At 40.8% G+C, this 27,995-nt stretch overlaps 1 protein-coding gene across 2 annotated transcripts in view; it reads right to left on the bottom strand.

Annotated features, from left to right (window-relative positions):
* LOC126237229 (glutathione S-transferase 1-1-like) overlaps positions 1–26,854 on the bottom strand; it is a 52,404-nt gene extending 25,550 nt beyond the window's left edge. Inside the window, exons 1-3 of one of the 2 annotated variants that reach the window (XM_049947120.1) lie at positions 26,772–26,854; positions 11,165–11,374; positions 7,169–7,310 (exon numbers count right to left, since the gene is read on the bottom strand). In XM_049947120.1, the coding sequence (XP_049803077.1) occupies positions 7,169–7,310; positions 11,165–11,367 (345 nt within the window). In that variant the 5' untranslated portion in view covers positions 11,368–11,374; positions 26,772–26,854. Of the gene's footprint in view, positions 1–7,168; positions 7,311–11,164; positions 11,378–26,771 lie in introns of both variants that reach the window. The other variant, XM_049947121.1, reaches the window with a different exon arrangement.
* Between the last annotated feature and the right edge of the window lie 1,141 nt (positions 26,855–27,995).

The raw sequence follows: 27,995 nt of genomic DNA, 5'->3' as shown, positions 1-27,995 counted from the left end.
CATTGGCAACAAGCCTATTTTTCTCACGTGTTAGAAGTGTGTTTTCATGTCTTCTTGTCTCTTCTCGTCAGCCATATGCTTCATTGACAATGAGGTAAAAGGTTTCACGTTTCTGTATTCTTCACATGTGTTTTAGTACTACTTGCTGTGTATTAGTTTTGTTTTGCTATAGTATGTAGGCAGTGGTGTCGCATTCAATGATTTTTATAACCAAGCCAGGTTTCTCATCTATGCATGCTCGTGAACCAAGTTTCTTAGTAATTGCCTTTTCTGCAGAGTTCAGGTAGTTTGTTCATATGTTTTATGAGTGTGAATTCTGTTAGTTGATGCTGTTGGTGTACAGTGTGTCCCCCCCCCCCCCCCCCCCACACACACACACACAAGGTTTGAGTGCCATTTTTCCTTTATCATGGATGTCAAAGTGTCAGAGCTGTCTTTATCTTAAGTCACTCAGTTACAGGAGCAGCAAATTCATAGGCAGGACGTAACTTAGCTCACTCAGGCTTTTGCTTCTATAGCTGTGTCTCAGCATGCTGTTCCTGCACTTGCACCGCCTTTTCATGTGGACTTGGACCTGTACCATCAACAGTTGGAGTTACACTTCGTAGCCTACATAACACAAGACACACAACATTTACTCAATTGCTCATTTTACTGCCAGTGTGGGTGCAGAAATTTTCTGTGCACAATGCATTTTTTCCCAGGCTCTTGTCTGGATAACATAAGAGTTTGGGTTGTTAGTTGAACAATTATATGTGCATTTTTGTTGTGAAATTTGCCTTTGGCCGAGCAGTGCTTGTGATACGGTCTTGGTTAACGATGGGCTCTTACCCACAATCTTTGAGTGAGCCTGTTCATGTACAATGTCTGGATAGGACGACCAGAAATTTAGTTTTGTGTGTGGCAAGCTGGACCACCTTCAGTCAGATCGTGTGCACTATTGTTTTACTGGGTGGCCCTCGGTTCTATGGTGGCAGTCCCAACACCCTCGGGCCAGCCCTTGCCAGTAATGCCACTGGATGCTAACTTGCTGACTCTCTCGTCACTGGCGTCAGCCTTGTCAGTACCAGCCGTCTCAGAGCCAGCCCTTACATCAGCATCAGCGTTATGGCCAGTCCTCTTCTCTTCGTCACTCCTACTGGTGCCACCCCTCTTAAGGCCAGACCATCTGTTGTTGCCCTGCCAGTTGGCGATGACATCAGCCCTATGTCTGCACATCACCAGCTCTGTGTGTGTTGCATTGGGCTCACTTTCTTGTGTTGCTTAGTAGTTTAGTTCAGCATATTCATGTATCTGGTGCTGAGTTTTTTTATGCAACGTTTGTGTGCTTTTTCTAGTCTTGTGTATCACATGTCATGGGTCCGACACCACATGCTCAGCACTCTTGTTCACTGTATCTTGCATTCTTGTTTAAATATTCGTGTCATGCCTGGGGTTCTGTTTGTGCATGATGTTCTGGTTATGTTCAATGCTTGTGGAATGCAATGTTTTGTTAAAATCTTTAGTTACATGTTGATCATTTTCAACACACGTTTACACAATGGCTGATGTACTGTTGTTTTGTTGCAGCTGCTCGGACAGTCAGTGCTGGCAGCAGTGGAGTGCCTCCTCCCCTGTATGCAGCACTTCTCTGAGATGGTTGCACAATCTCTTTTTCTAAGGGGGAGGGATGTTGTGTATGCAGGACTGGCCCCTGCATATTTTAGCCAAAACATTTAATGTGTATGTTTTGCACGTTAGGTATGGCCCCTGCCTCATCTAGGTGTTAATTTGTATAAAAAAAAGGCACGGCACTATGTACAGTCAAGCCACCAACAGCCACTACAGTGCCCAGGGGTACAGTGCCTAGAGACTACATGGCGTGCAAATTACAACACACAGTGCTGCAGTTGCGGGCACCAACTCATGACTGCATGGTCATGTGTAAATATAATACTGTGTGTGTATGCTTCCGCAGATGTGTACTTAGTTCAGCGATCTGTCCAGGGAGACACAGTTACTCCTGAGCTCTGAGCTTTGAGTTTCTGCTATTGTCCACAACTGCCACTGCCACTCTCAATGTCCACCAAGGTGCCGAATTGCCCTCATTGTGAGCCACATCCAATGCTGTGCTTCTGCCAGCTGCTCTGAGGGCACTGTATGGCCATATTTGTTGTCACTTTTTGTGAGCTCATCTCCTTGGGGGACCATGTCATTACCAATAGGTTGTCTATGAGCACGTATCCCTGTAGGATAGTGTTGTCGCAGCACGTACTGTTCATCGGGAGGCTGCCTACAAGCTCATCGCCTTGTCAGGCTGTGTCATTATTAATCTTCCCCGTTTCTCAAGACATTGCTGTTCCCATGTGCAGACATTACTCTCAGGAGGTGTATCTGGTTTGGTTCTTGTAATAAACAGCTGCCATTGTAACATGTGTGTCTCACTTCACCAAGTCTCACTCCTCGGTAAGAGAATACTACTCTTCCAACCATGCACTGGACCAGGACTTTTCATGTACCAGACATGGACTTTTCAACTTTTGGAGTCAGTGTTACTGTACAATTGTTTGATTGTCTCGATTCTGGTAGGTGTCCCTTTGCAACTTGTCTTCACACTTCTCAGCAGATGTAAGCTCTTGGTAATGTTCTCTCTTCTGCATAGTCCGGGTGATCTGGTGATGATTTCTTCCAATGTACATTCTCTTACTTTGTGTTGTTGGTCTGTGAATACCTTATGTTTCTGTGTTCATTCAGGTTCTAGTTCACTTGTATTGTATTCGCAATCGCCAGAACTATCATTTCCTCCAGCCCTCCAAGTCAGGGGTCAGGCAATCCATCAGTGTCTCCAATACTTTTCATTCAGAGGTTGTACAATTCAAGGCCTGCTGCAGGGCATCATTCAACTCACTTAGGTTCACAAGGATCTTTTTTTCCTACAGTATTTGGACAGGACATCAAGGAGTTTTCTGTGTGGCAAGCTGGGCCCCCTGCCATCCAGCTTGTTTAAAATGTTGTCATGCCAAGCTGCACTCCATTCTTGTTCACAGACTTCTCCACCAGACATTCCTCTGGTACTGGTCCAGTCCTTGCACATGATGCCATCGGACTCTGACCCACTCATCGTTGACCTTTAGGCAGCCAGCCCACACTGTCTGCTCACTCACTGGCCCTGTCGCGTGCAGCCCTTTAATCATTGCTTGCTGTATCTCAGACGGCCCTCACAACACCTTTCCCAGTCATCGTCACCACTTGCACCACTGTCGTATCTGTCTTGTGGCCCCCTCTACAATTGTCTCCACCCCTTGTTGTGGCCAGCCCTCTCGATGTCACTCCTGACAGTCACCACTAACAGTGCAGTTGCCGCCTCCTCTGCAGCTGTTCCAGCATGCGGCCAGCCACCCCTGCTGTTGTGCCTTGTTGAACACTTTGCTGCCGGCCCTGCCTACCTTGCCTTCCTCACCACCTACAGCGGCCAGTTGCTGTCCCTTATGCAGAATCTTGTGCTTCTTTCATTGGGATCATTTTTTTTTTTTTTTTTGTGTTCACTGACTGACTATCCTGTTGTTTTGATCTAGTCTGCTCTTGAGGATGCTTTGTGCCCCTCATATTTGGCTCCAACACTTGCAGATACACTTTGTAGGCCAGATATAGCCACTACCTAAGTGCGGGATGTGGTTTTTCAAGAGAAAAATCACAGAGCTGTTTACCACCAAGCCTCCTTCAGCAACCTAAGCATCTGGAGTGCAAGGCATGTGATACATCGCATGCAGATCATAGTAAACAGTGCTGCAATCGCAGGCACATATCAGTGTGAACGAGGTCATGTATCCACATGACACCACACCAGATTCCTCTGCTCATGGATGCTTAGATCGCCGCTCGGCCCCTCAGTGAACAGTTGATCAACGGGCACCAGACCAACCACTAGCCTCTGCCTCAAGCCTAGGCTTTGGACCATGCCTGCCACTACCCATCAGACACAGCCATCTTGCATCTTCATCAGGATGGCAACTGCTTGATCCTAGACTTCAGACCTCCGTCAGCCCTCATTCCACTGGATCTATGCCTGAACTTCCCAATATCTCATAACCTTGAGGGATCTTGTCACTATGCATCCATGGTACCTCCCTGTTCATAGCCACTACCAACAATCATGGACTTCATTGTAATGGACACTTAGTATGCATCATCACACAAGGACATTTCAGTTGTAATCAAGTGTGGACCTTTGTCCTCTAAAGCTCTACTTAGTTTGTGGTCAATAAGCAACCACCTGTTATTCCACTGTGCGTATCAGTCACTACCTTGTTACACACCTTGGGCAACGATACTTCACGAACAACAGTAAAACATGGCATTTTCGACAAACACAAATAATCGCGATTAGTGACAGAAAAAATTCTACCATCAACTGGGTATTAATACCTGACCTTGGGATTTAACCACTGATTACTGTGGCACATCATTGGTAGCAAAACAAACCCAAAGGAAGTAAATGACCAACAATGAAGAAACAAAATACTGAAATGCTAACAATGAAATGAACTATTGCAGAAATAATTTTTGGACGGGTAGTAATATAGAGCATTGGTGCTCTTCACCTCTCCCTCCCTAACAGTGTTATCTTATAAAGATGATGTGACTTACCAAACGAAAGTGCTGGCAGGTCGATAGACTCACAAACAAACACAAACATACACACAAAATTCAAGCTTTCGCAACCAATGGTTACTTCTTCAGGAAAGAGGGAAGGAGAGGGAAAGACGAAACGATGTGGGTTTTAAGGGAGAGGGTAAGGAGTCATTCCAATCCCGGGAGCGGAAAGACTTACCTTAGGGGGAAAAAAGGACAGGTTACACTCGCACACACACCCATATCCGTCCGCACATACACAGACACAAGCAGACATTTGTAAAGGCAAAGAGTTTGGGCAAAGATGTCAGTCGAGGCAGAAGGACAGAGGCAAAGACGCTGTTGAAAGACAGGTGAGGTATAAGCGGCAGCAACTTGAAATCAGCGGAGGTTGAGGCCTGGCGGATAACGAGAAGAGAGGATATACTGAAGGGCATTACCAACAAACACTGTCTGCCTGTGTCCATTCATGCGAATGAACAGTTTGTTGCTGATCATTCCCACATAGAAAGCTTCACAGTGTAGGCAGGTCAGTTGGTAAATCACGTGGGTGCTTTCACATGTGGCTCTGCCTTTGATCGTGTACACCTTCCAGGTTACAGGACTGTAGTAGGTGGTGGTGGGAGGGTGCATGGGACAGGTTTTACACCGGGGGCAGTTACAAGGGTAGGAGCCAGAGGGTAGGGAAGGTGGTTTGGGGATTTCATAGGGATGAACTAAGAGGTTAAGAAGGTTAGGCGGACGGCGGAAAGACACTCTTGGTGGAGTGGGGAGGATTTCATGAAGGATGGATCTCATTTCAGGGCAGGATTTGAGGAAGTCGTATCCCTGCTGGAGAGCCACATTCAGAGTCTGATCCAGTCCCGGAAAGTATCCTGTCACAAGTGGGGCACTTTTGTGGTTCTTCTGTGGGAGGTTCTGGCGGCAACACAACCACCTAACCTTTATGCACATCATTGTCTACCAACCCAAGTTCACCACAGGATCAACATAGCCCAGCTCTAACCAACACTTTTTCGCCTTTTTTCACACCAGATCTCCAGTTGCTTTCTAGTTCACCTTTATCTCTCCCCATATATTTTTATTTTCATTTTCATTTCAGCCTCATGTTACACTTTCCACCTTCTAATACCATGTCACCCTCACAACACCCCCACAACGACCCCATTAAGTTTTATTTACATTCCCTCCGCAAACATGCCTTCGCCCTAGCCAGATTACGCTCCCATATTTTATTTTCTCAGGCTTGTCTGACATTTGGCATTACCCCCAAAGGCCTCACACTTAAAGTTCCCATCTCTGGCTGCAATCCTTCTTTCCATCAGTCCCTATACCAGTTCCAAACTGAACAATCCATTGCCCTCACCCACCTAATCCTTCACCTACACATCAACTCAGCCAATGAACACACCCGTCAACTCCTTGACCCACAACTACTTCACTCATACCTCACCTGTCTTTCAACAACATCTTTGCCTCTGTACTTCCGCCTCGACTGACATCTCTGCCCAAACTCTTTATCTTTACAAATGTCTGCTTGTGTCTGTGTATGTGCGGATGGATATGTGTGTGTGTGCAAGTGTATACCTGTCCTTTTTTCCCCCTAAGGTAAGTCTTTCCGCTCCCGGGATTGGAATGACTCCTTACCCTCTCCCTTAAAACCCACATCGTTTCGTCTTTCCCTCTCCTTCCCTCTTTCCTGATGAAGCAACCGTTGGTTGAGAAAGCTAGAATTTTGTGTGTATGTGTGTGTTTGTTTGTGTTTCTATCGACCTGCGAGCTCTTTCGTATGGTAAGTCACATCATCTTTGTTTTTAAATATATTTTTCCCGCGTGGAATTCCCTCTATATATATATGAATTTTTTAAATGTAGCTACTATTTTACAATTTTTATTGCCTTTTAACACGGCGTATTGAAGAAATGTAGTTTTATCCTTGCATAAATGTTGTTCTTGATCCATTTGGCTTTATTTATATTCCTTGTAACTAGCTTAACTGAGCACTGGGCAGGTTACATGAAAACAGTAGAATAAATTGGGTGGAAAACTATCATCAGCAAGAAACTTGTAAAATTCGTTAATTGTATCTCACAGTTTTGTGTCATACAAATACTATAATGACTGGCTTTGACTCCTTAGTAAGTCAGAGGTTTTGAATCTGTTACACAGTAACTTAGAAACTGAACAGGCTGAGAGAGGCCTTTCTTGGATTCTTTTAGTTACCGTGTTGTTATGTAACAGATTCAAAACATTTTATGCCAACTTACCACGAAGAAGAACCAGTCTACTATTGCATGATATGTTGCTGAGAAATACAATAAAATGATTTTGTTACAGAATGGTCACTACGTTCCACTTAATCAGTATGCCTAGCCCGTATATAATATTTGTTATGCAAGCTTGTGGCTAAATGCTGATCTACCTTTCTTTAAATGTGTAGACTTTGCATTTCTTTTATAATATCCTAATCAAACTTCACAGATATCTGCACACCCTCTCTACGTTTAATCAATGAAAAACAACTATCTAGCTCTTAACCTATAAATCTGTTACTTACATAATAATCAGCAAAGGAACCATAAAGTGTTGAAAGATCGAAGAAAAGCCTCTGATTCACAAGAGCTCTCTTCTTAGCATCCTTGGGATACATGGAATCATCTTTGGCATACTGGTCCACTAAGTAAGCAGCTATAGCACGGCTATTTAAAATGATAATTCATCAGAAACATTTCTTTCATATAAAAATCAATGCAAGTTAGAAGAGAAAATTACTTTTTTAAGGAAACAGGGATTTCAAAGAAATTTACTACCTCAAACTTGTTTTTGTTAATGTCATTAGTTTCTTATACATGCACACTATACCAAAATGTCCTGTACACCTTGACTGTGTCACGAATATTAATTCAACAGCATAATATACTAAATAAATCTGATGCCATTCTTTGGAAAGTGACTATATTGTCTGCACAGCCTTCAAGAGCTGTATGACATTCCCATATACGAGGTCTGTTCAAAAAGTTTTAGAACTTTGTCCACAAATTTTTTTTTTATGCTTATCTTTTACTCATTGTGCATGGTCTCCTTAAAAATACTCTGCTCCGCAATTGAAACACTGCTTCCAGTGCTGTTTCCACTTCTGGAAGCAGTCTTGGTACGTCTCTTGCTGGACTGCACTAAGTGCCATCCTCGAATTTTCTTTTATCTCAGCTATAATTGCAAATTGTGGTGTGCGTACTGTAAGACCTTCAGTACACACACCATCAGATTATTTGACTTGTCGCTCTAACGAAGTAGGCGAGTGTCAGCAATATGTCTCGTGGTCTTAACATGGGGTGTTTATCTTCTGCCGTTAGCTCAGACGATAGAAATGACACTTGCACGCTTAGAGTAGCAGATTGACAGTGACCAACTTTAAACAGAACTTGATCAATTTTCACACACATTTATTAAAATAACAACAAGCATAAAAATTACTTAACTTGGTTCTGGATGCTATTTACAATTGACAATCTGAAGTTCCTTTGGTATTGGTATGTTAATCTTATTCTCACATGTATCTCTGATACTTGACAAAAGTGTCTATACATTTATCTTCATGGCTATGTACAGGAATATGGTAATTTATTAGGCGCAGACTGAATCTTGACTATAGACTGGTACAGACAAATGTGGAACTCGTACAGACTGGTACAGACTAATGCAGACTGGTGCAGACTGGTGCAGACTGGTGCAGACTGGTGCAGACAAATGCAGACTGGTCATCGGAGGTCTGTACACTCGTTATGATACCTCGCGCGTTCATGTATCACTGCGCGAGTGTGAACCGCGAGGAGAAAAGGTTCTACGTTAGCAGCAATCTCATTGGCTGCGTTACATATTAACACGCGGATCGGCGGAAGCAGAATTTGGTCCGTCTCTATGGCAGCGCCATCTCGTAGTGCGGAGACGAACGAGCGCTGCGCCTGCACTGTTGTGCTTAACGGGGCGCGCTCTAGTGGGAAAGTTGTGTACACGCTGACTACGCGGAACTATGTACACAACACAAATCTTTGTCCTTTCAATGGGGTTCTCAACTTTACAAATAAAAAAAACCTCCGCAGGGGTCAGATCTGGAGGTACAGATGATGAGGCAGCACAGAGATTTCATTTTTTGTACAATAATACTAACAGGGCTGAATGTGCAGGAGCATCATCACTATGCAAGTCGTGAATTATCTCGCAACATTTCAGACTGTTTCCTTCTCATATTTCCTCGAAGATGATGCAACATGTCCCGATATTATCATAGATTAACAGTTTGTCCCTGTGAGACGAATACATGATGAAATAATCCTGCAAAGTTAAAGAAAACCATCAGCATGACTTTACCCGATCTGACAAGCTTCTTTTAGTATCATAGAATCTTTCCTGACCCATTGTGAAGGTTAAACCTTGGTCTCAACGTCATAACTGTAGACCCCCCATCTCATCACTACTTAAGATTCTCTTAAGGAACATGTTCTCAGTTGCGTGATCCAAAAGCTCAACACAGATCGTGAGGAGAAGGTGTTTCTGGTCTTGATTCATGAACCGCGGGACAAACTTGGTGGCAACACAATGCACTCCAAGACGCTGTGTCAGGATTCCATGAAATGATCTAACTGGAGTGTAACATTATTCTACAATCTCTCTGACAGTCAGTCTTCAATTGGCATGCACCATTTCATTAACATTCCTGATATCGTCAGTAAATAAATGGCATCTTAAACGAGGGTCATCTAACTTCTGTCTCGTCATTTTTAAATCATATGAAACATTCATAATACTGAGTATTGCTTAAGCACTTGTCACCATAGATATCCTGCATCTTTTGGTGTGTGTCTCTATAAAGGTTTTCTTGAGATCCATGCAAAATTTAATGCAGGTGCATAGCTCCTCTAACCACGCCATCTCGAAATTTGCAAACTGTGTGAATGTTCTGCTCCATACAGCACTGGATAATAACTAACAGACATAGAACAATGAAACTTCTGGCAGTCACATTAAACACAGGGACACCAACCATATTTCACTCCAACACACAACTGGCATGAAATTACGAATGTTCTGAAATTTTTTGGACAGACCTCTTACACGCAACAATGCATCATACTAACATAAATTTGGGAAAAAAATCTCTCTCTCAGTTTCTCTTACACCCAAGTTTTTTGAAAATTTGCAATAAAACATTGGTTTCAAGTTGATTAATACCGTACTTTCATCTGCAACTCAGAAATGAAATGGGTAAATTCTCCAAGCTATACCAATTTTCCAAAGAATTATTCTCTAAGCATCTGCATTTTGCTGTTGTCACTGTGGGAGTTAACACAGTGTCCTTTATGCGTAAAAATATGAGCTGCTACTGTATGCACTCTAGTGCTTCACATGTTTTGCCTTTGTGCCCAGCCTGGTGCTCTTTAAGGGCCACTGAGATAGGGGGCTGGGCAATAACAAGTGTTGTCAAGAATCAAAAATCAAAGCTGCCATAGTGTTTGTAATCCTTTTGCATTATTAAACATCATACCCCAGTTATTTATTTATCTCAGTCATCCATTAAGAGACGTAAATTAAGTAAAGTTTGTTTATAGTGAAATTTCATAACAAACTGTTTAATTACAGTACACAAATTGTAAACTAAAATCTACTACAGATCCATCTTTATATTTCTTTAACTAAACGATAAAAATTTTTGTGTGTCTTACGAGATCAAAACTGTAAACTCATCCTTCCCTTGTGAGCTGAACTAGTGCAAAATTCTGCATACACCAATCCAACCAACATCTAATGCAGTCGTTTCACAAGCACTAGTATGACAAGTAACCAGATGGTACCTGTGTGATGCCCACCACAAAATTGTGGATAACTACAAGCTCTACTACTGTGCTGAACAATTTGTATGCAAAAACATAAAGACTTCAACAACTTCATTATCTCAGTCATTTGTATTCTCTCTGGGGGGGAAAGGCAACCCAAAAATAAGCTCCTTTCTTGTAATTCATTTCTCTATTCCTCCAATTGTCCCCATCTTCCCATCTTGGTTTACCCCACAACCTCCCTTTCCTTCAATTGAAATGTTTCATCCTACTATCCATGTACCTTGATATTTTGCATCTAGTTCCTGTTCACACACACACACACACACACACACACACACACACACACACAGATATATATTTTTTAATCCTGCTGAGAGCCATCTTCCCACCCCCCCCCCCTCTTTTCCTTCCTGATACTTCCTCTCCTTTATAATTTTCTCTAACCACAATTCTTTCATCTCCAACAAAACTTGTCTGCAGGAACAACCATGTATAGCCAATATAGTGTGTGTGTGTGTCACATGGCGTCCTCTTCAAGGACTTTTGTAATCGTGCACAAGCAAAACACTACATCTACTCTTGATAGTCCTTGTGGTTAATAATAAGAATATATTCTTTAAAAAATGATACATACAAGAATGTGAGATCTTTTGTGAAATGAAGCACACAAATTATTTGAACTTGATTAAATGCTAGAACATTATTAGAACAGTTCTCACCTCTCCCAAAGATAAAAACCATTGTCATCTATTGTAGGAATAGTATGTTGGGGATTCATTTTCAGAAACTCAGGCTTCAGATGTTCTTTAGCATCAAGGTCTACAAACTTGCTGTTAAGTTTCACACCAATGGCAGCAGCTACCATCTTAACTGTTCTGCAGGGTGGACTCCCTGGTTCACCATAAAAGTCAAGAGTTGCCATTGCAAAACTGCTGAAAGAAATTGTTTCTTAGTAAGTTACTACATGCTGAATAATATCAATGCACAAAAATGTGTCGAAAGTGTAACATGTGGTATTCATATGTGATCATCATGTCAACATGCTCAGGTGGTAGCTGAATAGGTGTGTAAATGGACACAGAAAATAGTTTAAGTCTTTATCTCATGATACTCGGTTCAATTTGAAACAAAAGAAAAGGGGAAAAAAATGAACAGTTGGGACCAGTAATGCACATTACAGGTTATACACTAAATGAAACATTAAGTAAAAGTCCTTGGAGTGAATAAAAAGTTAAATTAGAGTCAACAAATTGAAAAATTCATGAAGCTCAGTTTGGCACATTTTGCACGACCAAATCCATCTTACTGTATTGTCTTGAAGAAATGACAAACTTTATTCTGAATATTTTTATTACCTATCGTTCTAAAGAATTATCTTCTACAGAAATATGGCTAAGTATGAAATATATTGTAGTTATTGTATCTGTTGATCTACAGATTACTGCGCCACTCGCAGTTCCCATACCCACCTTATCAGCAAACGAAACTCCACAAGCAAGCAAATGATTATCAATATCAGGATTTCCAGCAGCATGCTACATATACAGCAGATCTTTACCACAAAAATGAGCCCACCTACTGAGTGCACACTTAAGTAGAAAGTTCTGGGTGTGTGGTTTGGGCAGGTCTTAAACCTTCTACAGGTCTATGATCCTTGAAGCAGGTTGAAAGTAGGAGTGGCATAGTGGTGGACTAAGATGATTTGTAGGTTGGGTGGGTGACTGAACACCCGTTTGGAAAAGTTGGGAAGGATCTTGGGCAGGATTTCCCTCATTTCAGGGAACAATGGGAGATAATCAAAACCCTATGATTCAGTTGTTCCAGTGCAAGGTGATATTGGCTGACTGGGGAGAGTTCCTTCGTAGGTGATTCTTGAGGGTGGTGGGAGGATTGAGGGTGTGTGAGGATATGGCATGGGAAATCTGTTGGTGGACTGGGTTTGGGTGGCAGGAGGTAATGCGCCTGTCACCCCTCCCTCTTGCATTCTTAGGTGGCAAACCAGCTGCATCCCTCTGAGCATCTCACCAGCCACCCCTTTCCCAGAATGTTTCCTCCATCACAACCAGTATGAATTTGAAAAATATTGGTTTTTTTAAATCCAAAATGTGCTTCTCTCATTGACATCCTAAAATCCATGGATCAAGGCAATTAAGTAGACACAATAATTCTTGACTTATGAAAAGAATTTGACTCACCATCAGCACTGCACCAATACTTATTAACAATGGTACCATCATACATGATATCGAAAAAACTTTGTGACTGGATTGACATTTCTTGATAGGGAGGATGTAGCATGTCATCTTGAATGGAGTCATCCAGAGATTTATAAACACCTTTAGGCATGCCCCAGGGAATAGAATTGGCTCCCTTGCTGTATATTAAGACAATCTGGTACACAATATTAATAGTAACCTCTGTTTTTTTATTATACAGTTACTGTAATGAAGTACTGTCTAAAAAACACAGCACAAATACTCAGTCAGGCAATGATAAGATTTTGCAGCAGTGCAAGGATGAAGCAACATACTTTAAATGCTCAGAAATTTCATAAAATGCAAACATGTAGTATTATCTGGCTACAATAAAATGAGTCACAATTGGGATCAGTGAACTCACAAATACCAGGTGTAACAATTCATATAGTTATGAAATCGAATGATCACATTGACTTAGCCATACGTAAAGCAGGTGGCAGACAACTTCATTGGCATGATATTGGGGAAAATGCAATTAGTCTATAAAAGGGTTCTCTTACAAAACTCATGCAACCCATTCTAGAATATTGTTAAAGTATGTCGGATCCACACCAAATAGAAATGACTGGAATTATTAACAGTGGAGTGTGCAAAAAGGTTCTGTTCTACATCAACATCTATTTCCTCTATACTCTGCAGACTACCAAGAAGTGCAGGACTGAGGATACATACCATTGTAACAGTTATTAGGGTTTCTTCTCATTCCATTCGTGCATGTTTGTTTGAATGCCTTTGAGCATGCTGTAATTATTCTATATGTAAGCAATATGTAAGAGGTTGTAGTATATTCCTAAAGTCATCATTTAAAGCAGGTTGTTGCAACTTTATTAGTAGGCTTTCTAGGGTTTATACCTGTCTTCAAGAGTCTGCCAGTTCAGTTTCTTCAGCATCCTGGTAACACTCTCCCATGGGTTGAGCAAATGTGAGACCATTCATATTCCCATTTCTGTATACATTCAGTATCCCCAGTACTATTTAGTACAGGCCCAACACACTTGAGCAATATCCTAGAATGGATCACACGAATAAGTGATTGCAGTTCCTCAGTATTCTAGCGATAAACTGAAGTCTGAAACTTCCTGACAGATTAAAACTGTGTGCCGGACCGAGACTCGAACTCGGGAGCTTTGCCTTTCGCAGGCAAGTGCTCTACCAACTGAGCTACCCAAGCACAACTCACACCCCGCCCTCACAGCTTTACTTCTGCCAGTACCTCGTCTCCTCCCTTCCAAACTTTACAGAAGCTCTCCTGCGAACCTACAGAACTAGCACTCCTGAAAGAAAGGATATTGCGGACACATGGCTTAGCCACAGCCTGGGAGATGTTTCTAGAATGAAATTTTCACTCTATAGCAGAGTGTGCGCTGTTGTGAAACTTCCTGGCAGATTAAAACTTTACAGAAGCTCTCCTGCGAACCTAGCAGGAGTGCTAGTTCTGCTAGGTTCGCAGGAGAGCTTCTGTGAAGTTTGGAAGGTAGGAGACGACGTACTGGCAGAAGTAAAGCTGTGAGGGTGAGGCGTGAGTCGTGCTTGGGTAGCTCAGTTGGTAGAGCACTTGCCCGCGAAAGGCAAAGGTCCCGAGTTCGAGTCTCGGTCCGGCACACAGTTTTAATCTGCCAGGAAGTTTCATAACAGCGCACACTCCGCTGTAGAGTGAAAATTTCATTCTAGAAACTGAAGTCTACCATCTGCTTTACACACAGATGAGCTTATGTGATCATTCCATTTCAAATCCCTACAAATTGCCACACCATGGTATTTGTACGAGTTGGTCAATTTCCGCTGTGATTCACTGACATAGCCCATAGGATAATACTTTTTTCCTACATTTTTTGAAGCGGACAATTTAACTTTTCTGAACATTTGAAGCACATTGCCAAACCACTTTGAAATCTTATGAAGATCTGAATGAACATTTATGGAGCTTCTTTCAGACCGTACTTCATTATAGGAAACTGCAACATATGCAAAAAATCTGAGGTTACTATTAATACTGTCCAGAAGGTCATTAGCGTACAGCATGAACAGCAAGGGTCTCAACACACTTCCCTGGGGCAAACCTGAAGTTACATCTACAAATGATGATGACACTGTCCAAGATAATGTGCTGTATCTTTCCTATCAAAAGGTCTTCAGTCCAGTCACAAATTTTACTTGAGACCCAATATGACTGAACTTTTGATGATAAGCGTAGTTGTGGCACTGAGTCAAATGCTTTTTAAGATATCATGAAATACTGGATCTACCCGACAGCCTTGATCCAAAACGTTCAGTATTTCATGCGAGAGTGGTGCTAGTTGGGTTTCACATGATCAGTGTTTTCAGAATCCATGCTAACTGGCATGGAGGATGTTACTCCATTCAAGATACTTCATGTTTCAGCTCAGAATATGTTCTAAGATTCTACAACAAATCAATGCCAAGGACATTGGATGGTAGTTTTGTGGATCACTTCTACTACCCTCTTTGGAGACAGCTGTGACCTGTACTTTCTTCCATCTACTGAGCACGGTTTTCTGTTTGAGCGATCTACAATATAACAGTTAGAAGAAGGACTAGTTCAGCCACAAATTCAGTACAGAATCTGCTAGGATTTCCTTTGGGCCCTGGAGCATTTTTCAGTTTAAACTGTTTCAGCAGTTTCTCAACACCACTGACACTAATACTTATTTCACTCATATTTTCAGTGGTACAAACATTAAATTGGGGAAATTCTCCTGGATTTTTCTTTGTAAAGGAACATTTGAAAACATAGTTAAGCATTTCAGCCTTTGCTTTGCTACCCTTAATTTCATTTCCTGCTTCATTCGTTAGGGACTGGACACTAATTTTCGTGCCTTCACATACGATTTTCGTGCCTTCACATACGATCAGAATTTTTCTGGGTTTCATGAAGGTACACTTGACAATATTCTGCTACGGTAGTTATTGAAGGCTTCACACACTGCCCTCTTGACAGCCAAGCACACTTCCTGCAGCATCTCTCTATATATAATTAAAGTCTCCACCAAAGATTACTTAAGTACACACGAACTGAGGTTTTCTCTAAGGTTTTTGATTACATCAGGAGATGAGTCTGGTGGGCGATAGATGGATGCATTGCTTTTCTTGATATACCTGTATATCAATGATTGGCTCACGAAATATGATTCAAATAATTTTCTCTTTCCACGTCACACTTTCGCTGCCTGTGGTGAAGGCATACTGACATTCGATTCGCTTACTGATGTATGTTCGGCAGCGGTGACACCATGACAACTTCCCTGCAGTTTAATTACCTCAAGAGCCAGATTCCATGCTTCGTCCAAATTAAAACCAGTATCTCTAGTTATTAAATTATTAGCTAATCTGATCTCTATTGCTTCATTGAAGACATAATCCCAAAAGGAAGAGATGGATATTACAATCTTCACATCATTGTAATTCATGGAATGCCCTATATCAATGCAATGTTCGGCAACAGCTGACTTGTCTGGCGGTGATAAGCATGTGTATCTTCAATGATCCACACATCTCTCATAAATGGTGTGAGTTGTTTGACCTATGTATGACTTCTCACAACTTCCACAAGGAATCTCATACACACCCCCTTTACAAAGCAGTAAATCTTCCTTTACAGAGCCGAGTAAATCCACAATCTCTGTGGGTAGCCGGAAGATCACCTTAACACAACTTTTCTAAAATATGCGGCCTATCTTCGAGGAAAGAACACCCACATACGGCAAAAACTCATTTGATCTGAAGGAATTACTATCTTCTTCCCCATCATATGCCTGCATTGTAAGTTTTACATTGAATGCTCTATGAAATTGTTGCAGAGAGAATCCATTCGCTTTAAAAATGCTCTTGAGGTGTGTGAGCTCTTCTTGCAAATTATCTTTATCGGATATACAGTGCGCCATATGCACAAGGTCTTAAGGACACTTAAGACCTTAGGGTGATGGCAGCTACTGGCACACAGATATAGATTTGTGCGTGTTGGTTTTCGATATACGGCATGTCCTAATGTGCCATCATCTTTACGGCACACGACAACATCCAAAAAGGGGAGGCAGCTGTCGTTTTCTATTCCACAGTAAATTTTATAGTAGCATGGATAGAATTCAAATGCTCAAGTAATCTATGTAATTCATTCATCCCGTGCTGCCATACCACATATGGGTCGTCCACGTACCTCCAGAAGATCATTGGTTTAAAATTTGCTGAGTCAAGTGCCTTGTCCTCGAAGTCCTCCATGAATAAATTAGCTATCAGTGGGGAGAGGGGGCTTCCCATATCAACGCCATCAATCTGCTCATAAAATTTATGACAGGACATCGAACAACAGAGTCCACTTGATAAGGCTGGTCCAATCACCTGTACTTCGCAATCTGTCTTTTTGTAGCCACTTCGCGAATCCATATCCTGTCATAAACTTGATGGGTAAGGGTGTGGACGAAGACGTGTTACGTTTTAAGTAAAGGGCTAAATTTTGCTCCTAGTACGAAGACTTTGCAGATATCATCTTTCATCAGTGCCATTGAAGAAGCTATCCGACCGCTGCCAGGGGATTCTGCTGAAGAAATCAGATGTGGCACCTGCCGAGCAATTACAAATCATCATCCACAAAGAAGTAATGTTTCCAAGGAAGAAAGATGTGCAATACGAAAGCTGTGTGAGGATACTGACAGTCATCCTGCGTACTGATAAAGTTAATGCTACTGTCCTTTTGTCTCAAGAAGTCTATATGGAAAAGACATGAGGTCTACTTAGTTCTGGTGCATACCAGAAGATTAACAAAGATCCTACCAACAAGATGACAATAAGACTGCTGCCTTGCTGAATGCTTCATCACTACCAAAGGAAGTCATAAGAAGTTTAAAAGTGCGAGGTGCAGTACCACCGAGATTTTATGGTCTTCCTAAACTTCACAAGATGGATAAGGATGAGCGCGAAGAGGACTTGCCTATGAGGCCCATAACAAGCACTATTGGTTCACCAACGTATTTTACTGCTAAATATTTAGCTTTCTTATTAAAACCATTGGTAAGAAAATGAAGTCACCACATTCGTAATTCTATGGATTTTATTCAGAGACTTAGCAATGTCAGGCTGAAAAGTACAGAGGTGCTTGTTAGTTTTAATGTGGTATCATTAAACACCAAGCTACCTTTAAAGGACTCTTTATCTCTCATCGGCCAACATTTTGATAAGAACATTATGGCTTTATTTGAACATGTGCTTTTATCATCTTATTTTCAGTTTAATGGTGAATTTTTTGAGCAAATTGATGGCATTGCTATGGGAAGTCCCCTCTCCCCCCCTGCTAGCTAATTTATCCATGGAAGACTTAAAACAAGGCACTTGACTCAGCAAGTTTTAAACCAACGGTCTTCTGGAGATATGTGGACGACACATTTGTGGTATGGCCACATGGGATGGATGAATTACATCAATTTCTTGAGCATTTGAATTACATCCATGCTACTATAAAATTTACTATGGAAACAGAAAATGACGGCGGCCTCCCCTTTCCGAATGTTGTCGTGAACTGTAAAGATGATGGCACATTAGGGCATACCGTATATTGAAAACCAACAAACACAAATCTATATCTACATGCGAGTAGCTGCCATCACCCTTCACAGACCATAGGTGTCCTTAAGGCTTTAGTGCATAGGGCACACTGTATATCCGATAAAGAGGATTTGCAAGAAGAGCTCACACACCTCAAGAGCATTTTTAAAGCAAATGGATTTTCTCCGCAACAAATTCGTAGATCATTCAATGGAAAACTTGGAATGCAGGCATATGATGGGGAAGAAGTATTAATTCCTTCAGATCAAATGAGTTTTTGCCATATGTGGGTGCTCTTTCCTTGAAGATAGGCCATATTCTTGAGAAACACTGTGTTAAGGTGATCTTCCGGCCATCCACGAAGATTGCAGCTTTATTTGGTTCTATAAAGGACAATTTACTGCTTCGTAAAGCGGGTGTGTATGAGATTTCTTGTGGAAATTGTGAGAAGTCGTACATAGGTCAAACAACTCGCACCATTCATGAGAGATGTGTGGAGCATTGAAGATACACACGCTTATGAGAGAGAGACAAGTCAGCTGTTGCCGGACATTGCATTGATACAGGGCATTCCCTGAATTACAGTGATGTGAAGATTTTAACATCCACCTCTTCCTTTTGGGATTCTGTTTTCAAGGAAGCTATAGAGATTAGATTAGTTAATAATTTAATAAATAGAGATAATGGTTTTAATTTGGACAAAGCATGGAATCCGGCTCGAGGTAATTAAACTGCAGAAAAGTTGTCATGGTGTCACTGCTGCAGAACATACATCGATAAGCGAATCGAACACCAGTACGCCTTCGCCACAGGTGGCGCATGTGTAAGCATATTTCCTTGCCGATGACCAGCGTCTGTGACCCGCATGCACAATACCACTGCGGCGGAGCACATAAGGCCGCGCTTGGCATCTTATTGTCCGTCTTGTGACTCACTCTGAGGATGGCTGGACAATATGTGGCCGAAATATCAGTTGAGGAAGTTTTACTTGCGCAGCTGCATTCCCGAAATTTAATAGACTATTCATCACGCCATGAGAAGTTGAAAAGGTACATAAAATGAAGTATGCCTACAGTTTTTGACACAAAACTCAACAGCAAAATTTTATTGCCCCAAGGTGTTCAAACATTCAGGGAACTCAGCTGTTTTACATTCTTAGGACTGACAGCAGATGAAAAGCTAACTTGGAAGGAAGTATCTCATACCAGATCTTGTCTGAATGCTGCTGTCTCCACTGTAAAAACAATCCCAATGCTCCGAAGGCTTGTTTAATTGGCTTAGTTTAATTCTATTTTCAAACCCATCACTATCCGTGCAACCCTTCACTGAATATATCTAATATTTCCAGTTAGTCCTATTTGATATAGAACCCATACTTGCACATATCCTAAGATGAGAAGCACAAAAGTACTGTAAGTAGTCTCCTCTGTAGACTGAACATATTTCCCATGTGCCTTGTCAATGGACCGTTCTGTCAGCTGCTTTACCCATGACTGAGCATATGTGATCATTTCAATTTCACACAAACTGTACAACCCAGGTATTTGTTTGAGTTGGCTGATTCCAACTGTGATGCATTATTATTGTATTCATTACATACTACATTTCTGCAGTTTGTAAAGCACACAAATTTAAATTTCTGTGCATGTAAGGCAAGTTGCCAATATTTGTACCATGCTGAAATGTTACCTAGATTTGAGTGGATACCTGTGTAGGTTCCCCCCTCCCCTTGTTATGTTGTTGTTGTGGTCTTCAGTCCAGAGACTGGTTTGATGCAGCTCTCCATGCTACTCTATTCTGTGCAAGGTTCTTCATCTCCCAGTACCTATGGCAACCTACATCCTTCTGGTGGTGGTGGTGGTTAGTGTTTAACGTCCCGTCGACAATGAGGTCATTACAGACGGAGCGCAAGCTCGGGTTAGGGAAGGATTGGGAAGGAAATCGGCCGTGCTCTTTCAAAGGAACCATCCCAGCATTCGCCTTAAACGATTTAGGGAAATCACGGAAAACCTAAATCAGGATGGCTGGAGACGGGATTGAACCGTCGTCCTCCCGAATGCGAGTCCAGTGTGCTAAGCACTGCGCCACCTCGCTCGGTTACATCCTTCTGAATCTGTTTAGTGTATTGATCTCTTGGTCTCCCTCTATGATTTTTATCCTCCACGCTGCCCTCCAATACTAAATTGCTGATCCCTTGTTGCCTCAGAATGTGCCCTACCAACCGATCCCTTCTTCTTGTCAAGTTTGCCACAAATTTCTCTTCTCTCCAATTCTATTCAATACCTCCTCATTAGTTATGTGATCTACCCATCTAATCTTCAGCATTCCTCTGTAGCACCACATTTCGAAAGCTTCTATTCTCTTTTTGTCTAAACTATTTATCGCCCACATTTCACTTCCATACAGAGCTACACTCGATACAAATACTTTCAGAAACGACTTCCTGACACTTAAATCTATACTCGATGTTAGCAAATTCCTCTTCTTCAGAAACGCTTTCCTTGCCATTGCCAGTCTACATTATATATCCTCTCTACTTTGACATCATCAGTTATTTTGCTCCCCAAATAGCAAAACTCATTTACTACTTCAAGTGTTTTATTTTCTAATCTATTATACTACGCTATAAACAATTGCATCAACAGCAAAAAACTCTGAGGTTACTATCAATATTATCTGTCAACTATTATTACACAACATGAAGAGTGAAGGTGTCACACACTTTCCTAGGGAACATATGAAGGTACTTCTACTTCTATCAACAACTCTCCGTCCACGATAACATGCTGTATCTTTCATACCACGAAATTCTCGATCCAGTTACTTTTTTAAAAATTTATATGGTAGTACTTTCACCAATCGACATTGATATGGTAAAGAGTTAAATGCTTTTCAGAATTTGATCAATACATACTCTATGCACTTAGTTATCTTAACTCATGGCCTTCAGTATTTTAACATTAGAAAAGCACAAGTTTGGTTTTGCATGATTGATTTTTTGGAATCTGTACAGGATGGCAAGGAGTTTATTCTGTCTGAGATATCTCATTATGCTCAAGCTCAGAATATGTTCTAGGCTACGACATCAGAGTGCCATAGTTCAGCAGGATGTTCCACTGTAAATTTAAGCAAAGTTACAAAAGTCTCTCCCCCTCCCCCCCATGCTCCCAAACACGATGCATCAATGATGAAGAGAACTCATCATTTAATGCCAAAACCCAATATCAAAGCTTAAGTTAACTGCTAACTCCTCATGCTCCACAGACCAAATGCTGCAAGTTGAGTAATAATGCTCAATACTTTTTTATGACATGACATATACTATACGCCGTGGCATAATCAAGAAATGCAAAGCAGTAAGTCATGTTGTTTATGACATTACTTTGCCATTTTACCATGGTTATGTTTCCTGGATAACCATACATTTGGACCAACATGCACAGTGTGCATTAATCAGGTGTCCAATAATCAAAAGAAAGTAATAGGTCAACCAATTAATGATAACATATCACTGAATGATTTCATTGTAAATGCTGGGACACTCAGTTCATTCCCTCCCCTCAGTGATGGACTATCCAGTATTACTCAGCAAAAGTGGGCAATAAGAATACTGTGTGAAATATGTACCACATTATCTTAATGAGATTTCTTCAAATGATCTGTAACTATCACACTTACTTGTCTGCACAAGTGGTATTTAATAGTATTTGCAACTAATCGTTAAAATTAATTTTGTATAAACTATTATTTATACAGCCACAACAAATTTTACATTTGGTATAGGATTTCACATAGCATTGTTAGAAATATACTGTCTCCAACCATGAACACTGTGAGGTAGGCTAATTGTTTTCCCTTTAAAGTTAATTAATTCAGGACATATCAGGCTGTGGTGGCAACAATCATTATCAAAGTACAAGAACCCAAAGAAATTCTGCTCATATGTAAAAGTGGTTAGTGACACCAAAGTTAGTGTACACAGACCCTAGCAAATAACACAGGAACTGAAATTGAGGGTAGCAAAGCAAATGCTGAAATGTTTAACTCCATTTTCACATGTTCCTTTAGAAAGGAAAACACATGAGATTTGGAAAAAGGCACAGGTCACACCCATCTAAGTGTAGCAGAAATGATCCACAAAACTATTGTCCAGTATCCTTAACATCAATTTGTTGTAGAATCTTAGAACATATTCTGAGTTCAAACATAATAAAGTATCTTGAACAGGATGACCTCCTCGGCGACAGTCAGTATGGATTCTGAAAACACCGATAATGTGAAACCCAATTAACACTACTCTTACTGACAGCTTTGGATCAAGACAGACAGGCAGGTGCAGTATTTACCAATTTCTGAAAAGCATTTGACTCAGTACCACATCTACACTTACTGTCAAATGTTCAATCATATGGGGTCTCAAGTGAAATTTGTGACTGGACTGAGTATGTTGTCTTACGATCAATCTTTCCTTCTCCTCCCGTGTGGCAAGTCTCCCCTGACCCAGGGTTCTTGGTGACTTTTCTGAACTGTACCCCTTTCCCTAAACCTCTCCTGTCCTTTTTCTTCGCCTATCTTCCTTTTCCTTCAACTCTCTTCTCCCAGAAGAAGGAGCCACTAGCTCTAATAGCTTGTAAAAGTTAAATCTTTGTGTGTGTGTTTTTTATCTATCCATTTACATTACAATATTTCGTCTTGGATGGGAGTCGTTATCAGATGAAGTACCTTCACATGTGCCCCAGGGAAGTGATTTGAGACCCTTGCTGTTCATGCAGTTTGTTAATGACCTGGTGGATAAGATTAATAGGAACCTCAGAATTTTTGCAGGTGATGCAGTTATCTGTAATGAATTACTGTCTGAAAGGAGCTGCATTAGTGTTCATCCCGATCTTGATATGATCTGAAAGTGTTGCAAAGTTAGGCAACTTGCTTTAAATGTTCAGCAACGTAAAATTGTGCACTTCAAAAAATGAAAATAAAAATGTAGTATCCTATGACTGCAAGATCAGTGAATCACAGCTGGAATTTACCAATTCATACGAATACTCTGGTGTAGCACTTTATAGGGATATGAACTGGAATTATCGCATCGGCTCAGTTGTGTGTAAAGCAGGAGGCAGACATCGGTTTATTGGTAAAATACTGGGGAAGTACAATCACTTACAAATCACTCACGTGACCCATTCTACAATATTGCTCTGTGTGGGACCTGTACCAAATAGGACTAACTGGGGATACTGAACATATACAGAGAAAGCCAACACATTGTCTCAGGCTTATCTGACCATGGGAGAGAGTCACAGAGATATTGAAGTGGCAGACTCTTGAAGACAAACAAACTATCCTGGGAAAGCCTACTAACAAAGTTTCAGGACACTAGGAATATACTACAAACCCCTACATATTACGCACATAGGAATCATTACATAAGATTCGAATAATTACAGCATGCACAGAGGCATTCAAATAATCATTTTTCCCATGTCCCATACATGAATGAAATGGGAAAAACCTTAATGACTGGGTCAATGTGTCATACACTCTGTCATGCACTTCACAGTGGTTTGTGGAGTGTAGTTGTAAATTAGAAGATATAATTTCATTAGGCCTACCATGCAAAAATACATGGGTAAAAGCTGAAACTTAAGAACCCACAAAATAATCAGCTTTGTGAATCAATTGTACCTGATTCTAAGACAGTGATTCGTTTTGACTAAATTTCTGTAAGTCAAAAGTTATTAATTAATTAAGATATGATTTCAACACACAACCCACTCATATGTTTTAATATTTCAAAATTCTGCTCTCATAGTACTGTAGCCTGAAATTTTCTGAACCCAGTGATGTTTAGACCTCTCAAACTTTGATTTTTAAGGGAAATATTCAAAGCTTAAACTTCTGTTAAATAAACTATAAATGGTGGCTCTCTTAGAAGCTGGGGAAGTTTCGTTGAACACAAAAGTACAGTATCATTATAAAATCAAATAGTAGTGCCTCATGTTTCTGTAAAACACAAGTATTCAAACAACATGGTGCATTAAGTAACTGATGCTAAAAATCCAGCCGGACAAGTTTTATATATTCTCCCTTCTGTATCATAAATTAACAAAGCGTTCTCTTGTAATATGCTAAAAACCATGAAGTCTGCCCAAAGGATGAGACTATAAATAGCCAGATGCAAGGCAGTAGAAGGACTTGGACCATGACTTCATATGAGAATAGACCGTGGTAACTGCAGTGATGAAAATCTTTATGGACTTTGCAAAGTGTATCATGCACTATCAGAATTGTTGAGAAATATGTTACTGTTATGAAAATGGTGGGCGAGCAGGTTAAGTACGGACCTCCAACTGTGCACTTACATGTAGCCAAGCTATGAACAGCTATTATGGTGTATGTATTTTGAGACTGATAAGTGATCAGTATCTGGCATCATCAATATTATATATGTTGTGTGAGTAGGCCTAAACTGTCCAGAAATTGTGTTGACGTGTCTCTGTGTTTTTTAATTAACATGCCTAAGGTTCCTTATACTAATGCACTTCCACTATTGAGATTTTAGACTCACAGTTAGCGGTAACAAATGTAAGACAATAAAGCTTGACACTACAAAGAATCACAATGAGAAGATCTCATGCCGACTGGTATCTCTGTTGCTCATTGATTCATTTCACAGTCCCAAACATTCTCTTGATTGTTTTTGTAAAATGAAAAACCCTACTTCTTAGCACCACGTAGTTGCATGATTTCTAATCTCTGACACTTACAAAAAATAAGAGCTGGTTGGAGCCAATAGAACTATTGAGGTATTTATTAAGTTAGTAAAAAATTTATTACCGTCTCAAAAAAATGGAAAAGACTCATTAGAATCATTTTATTCATGGTGTAAGTGAATGTGCTGTTGCAGCAACTTCTCACTTGCAGTATAAAGCTACCACCAATCCACCACCTCTGGCACAACTGAAATGTATTATCAGCGCAATTTGTTACAGATTGTGATCATTACATCTTCAGGACTATATACATTATTGATCAGACATTTGCCAAAACAAACAACATAAGTAAATAAATATTACTGTGTCAATGATGGTACTTACTGATGTGCCAGTATTCAGTTAGGTACATAAGAAACCAGTACCAATATACATGTGTACAGATTATATGGCATATTTGAAAACAGGACAAACACAACAGTGTATATGAAGATGGACTGAACACATTCCAAAAATTGTCAGATTAATACACACATTTCACCTGCTGTGTCAATGGTGGGCTAAAATCTATTCCAACTCATTAAAATTCTGTGACTTAAAGACTCTCACTCAACTATGTGCAAGATCAATGAAGATTTATGACAAGTCATCTTCGTGGATAAGATTGTTTATCTACATGCTACATCTTTATGAACACTTTGCATGCCACCATTCGCTGGTCGATTCTCTGATGGCTCTATAAAACTGTCTAACAATGCAAACTAACTACAAATCTATTTTGACAAGTAACATCAACTACATATCGAAACTTACCCTCCCCAATAGCTTTGATATCTGTGATAAATGCATCTGCTTAGGTGCACTTTTATAGTTGCAACGCTGCCTCAGTGTCCATATGCAGAACTTTTTAAAAAAACATGGTCTCCCAAAATCTTACCCAGAAAAATATATTTCATACGGTATTCTCCATTATTCTAGCAGTCTTGCTGATTAGTCACGGAAAAGTGCCCATTTACTAGGTCTACAGAGCAGACCTAGTACTGGTACCATATATCAGAACAGATAAGTCGAAACCTCTAAAAAGGCTATGACAAGTTGATTCATGAGTGCCGAAAGGCGAAATATCCTTTTCAATGCTATTCCTGTTGCAGTGTGTTCTGTTGCTGACAGGATGCTAAATGTTGTTTTCATATCTTTGCCAATTGCATAAATGCAATACTTGTCTCAAATATCCATCCATCATATGTTACTGCAATCGTATGAAAAACGCACAGTTTGTGATACAGGTTATTACGATCGAACGACTGCAAATATAACGTAGAAAAGAAGTTACGCTGTACACTACAGTACACTGACAGTTCGTACAATTCAAATTCAGTTAGGCCTAACATTAATTATTGCTTTTTACATTACTTAACCCGAAATCATTTGGAAAAATCACCTGTCCGTGGTTAACTCGACTTAAGGAGCTAACAAGAAACGCCCATTCCCACGTGTATTAACAACACAGATACCATATATGATTGACGTATATCATCCCATCACTGTCACGCAACAGTAATGTTCATGTTAATCATGTGTCAGATGAAGAAGTGAAACAACAAACATTACCGATACCGGTTTGGTCCACATACCAGTTACTAAGTTATTTTCATTTATAGGCTACGCCACAAAGTGAAGTAAAATTTGCAGTAAGCGATAATGGGTGTTACAAGAGTTCTATAAAGAGCTGTAAAGTGGAACACGTTTGATGTTCTACACTTTCAACAATACATTTATAACGATATTGAAATACCGCCTACCGTATTCCCGCGTGTTCTGTTCTGTGATATAACCTCCGCAGTCACTTGTTAACTAGCGGCAACAAGCGTCCCGCAAGCTTAACAGCTATAGTGGGGGAAAAGCCCAAGGCCGGCGGGTGGGGGAAGTGCTGAAGTGATTGTTTAAGTGTGACTCAAGGGCCGTGGGCAAATCTTTCAATTGGACGCCACTTCCGTCCTAGTCTACTCCAGTTCTCTAATCAGTGCCGTGGCAGACCAAAAGGGTGGCGGAGGAGGCGGCCTGCCACTGTCCTCCGTTCCTGGGGGCCTCCCAGGACCAGACAGTTTTTAATCCAATCCCAAACAAGGTATAAATATGTTCAATAAATGGGAAGCAGTTTGGAGTTCAAGGCTCCATATGTATGCAAAATATATCCGAAATAAATGTCGGGGGAAGACTGCAGAGGATAAATCAAAAGATATTCAACAGTAGCTGGAAAAAGATGGGCTGGATATTACGTTGTGCTGCGCTCAAGGCTATGGTAATGCCGCCTCGGTCTCAGGTGAGCATGGAGGAGCACAACGAAAAACTGAAGAAGTGAAATGAAATGATCGTATGGAGCTAATTAAAAAGATAGAGTTCATGCACTCTCACGTATTCCCTCTCGCAGTGCCGGATTAGCCACGTAACAGGAGTTAACAAATGCTACGGGGCCCCGTGCATGGGCGCGAAAACTCTTGTCAAGTCAGAGTTTTTTTTTTTTTTTCGTTATTGATAGCCACTTCAAGTATAGCAATTATTTGTTGCAAGTAGACTAGTGAAAAAGGTGAATTAGCTCACCATTTGGTTAAGTTCGCAACGTTGTGCCAACTGATTGATAATGTTTCTGGTGTCACGACGAAGAACAGATGGCCAGCAATAACTTCTTAGTGACATTTAGTTCATGCGGCAAACCCCTTGCATGCAACTAACGCCACACAGCACAAAATGTAAAAGCGCGGGAATGTTGACGTTGGCAACAGTGATTCAAAAAGGGCAGTCGGCCCAAGTCCCGAGAGGTACAGACATTTAACAATCGGGGCTTGGAGGCCAATCGTCAACTTCTTTTACAAAGTAGAAGATTATTAAGTGGGTGACATCGATTTTATATAGTGATTCCAAAGTTGCTGACTGAAAAGAGGGAATCACTGAAGCATAAGGTAAGGACCTTGTTTGTTCAAATATAGCCCGAAGTTTAAACAATAAAAAAGTATGTGGATTCTCGG

The sequence above is a fragment of the Schistocerca nitens genome, chromosome 2 (assembly GCF_023898315.1).
Source record: "Schistocerca nitens isolate TAMUIC-IGC-003100 chromosome 2, iqSchNite1.1, whole genome shotgun sequence".
NCBI lineage: Eukaryota > Metazoa > Arthropoda > Insecta > Orthoptera > Acrididae > Schistocerca > Schistocerca nitens.
Note: the sequence above shows the minus strand (reverse complement) of the source record. Positions and strands in the feature narration are given on the sequence as shown.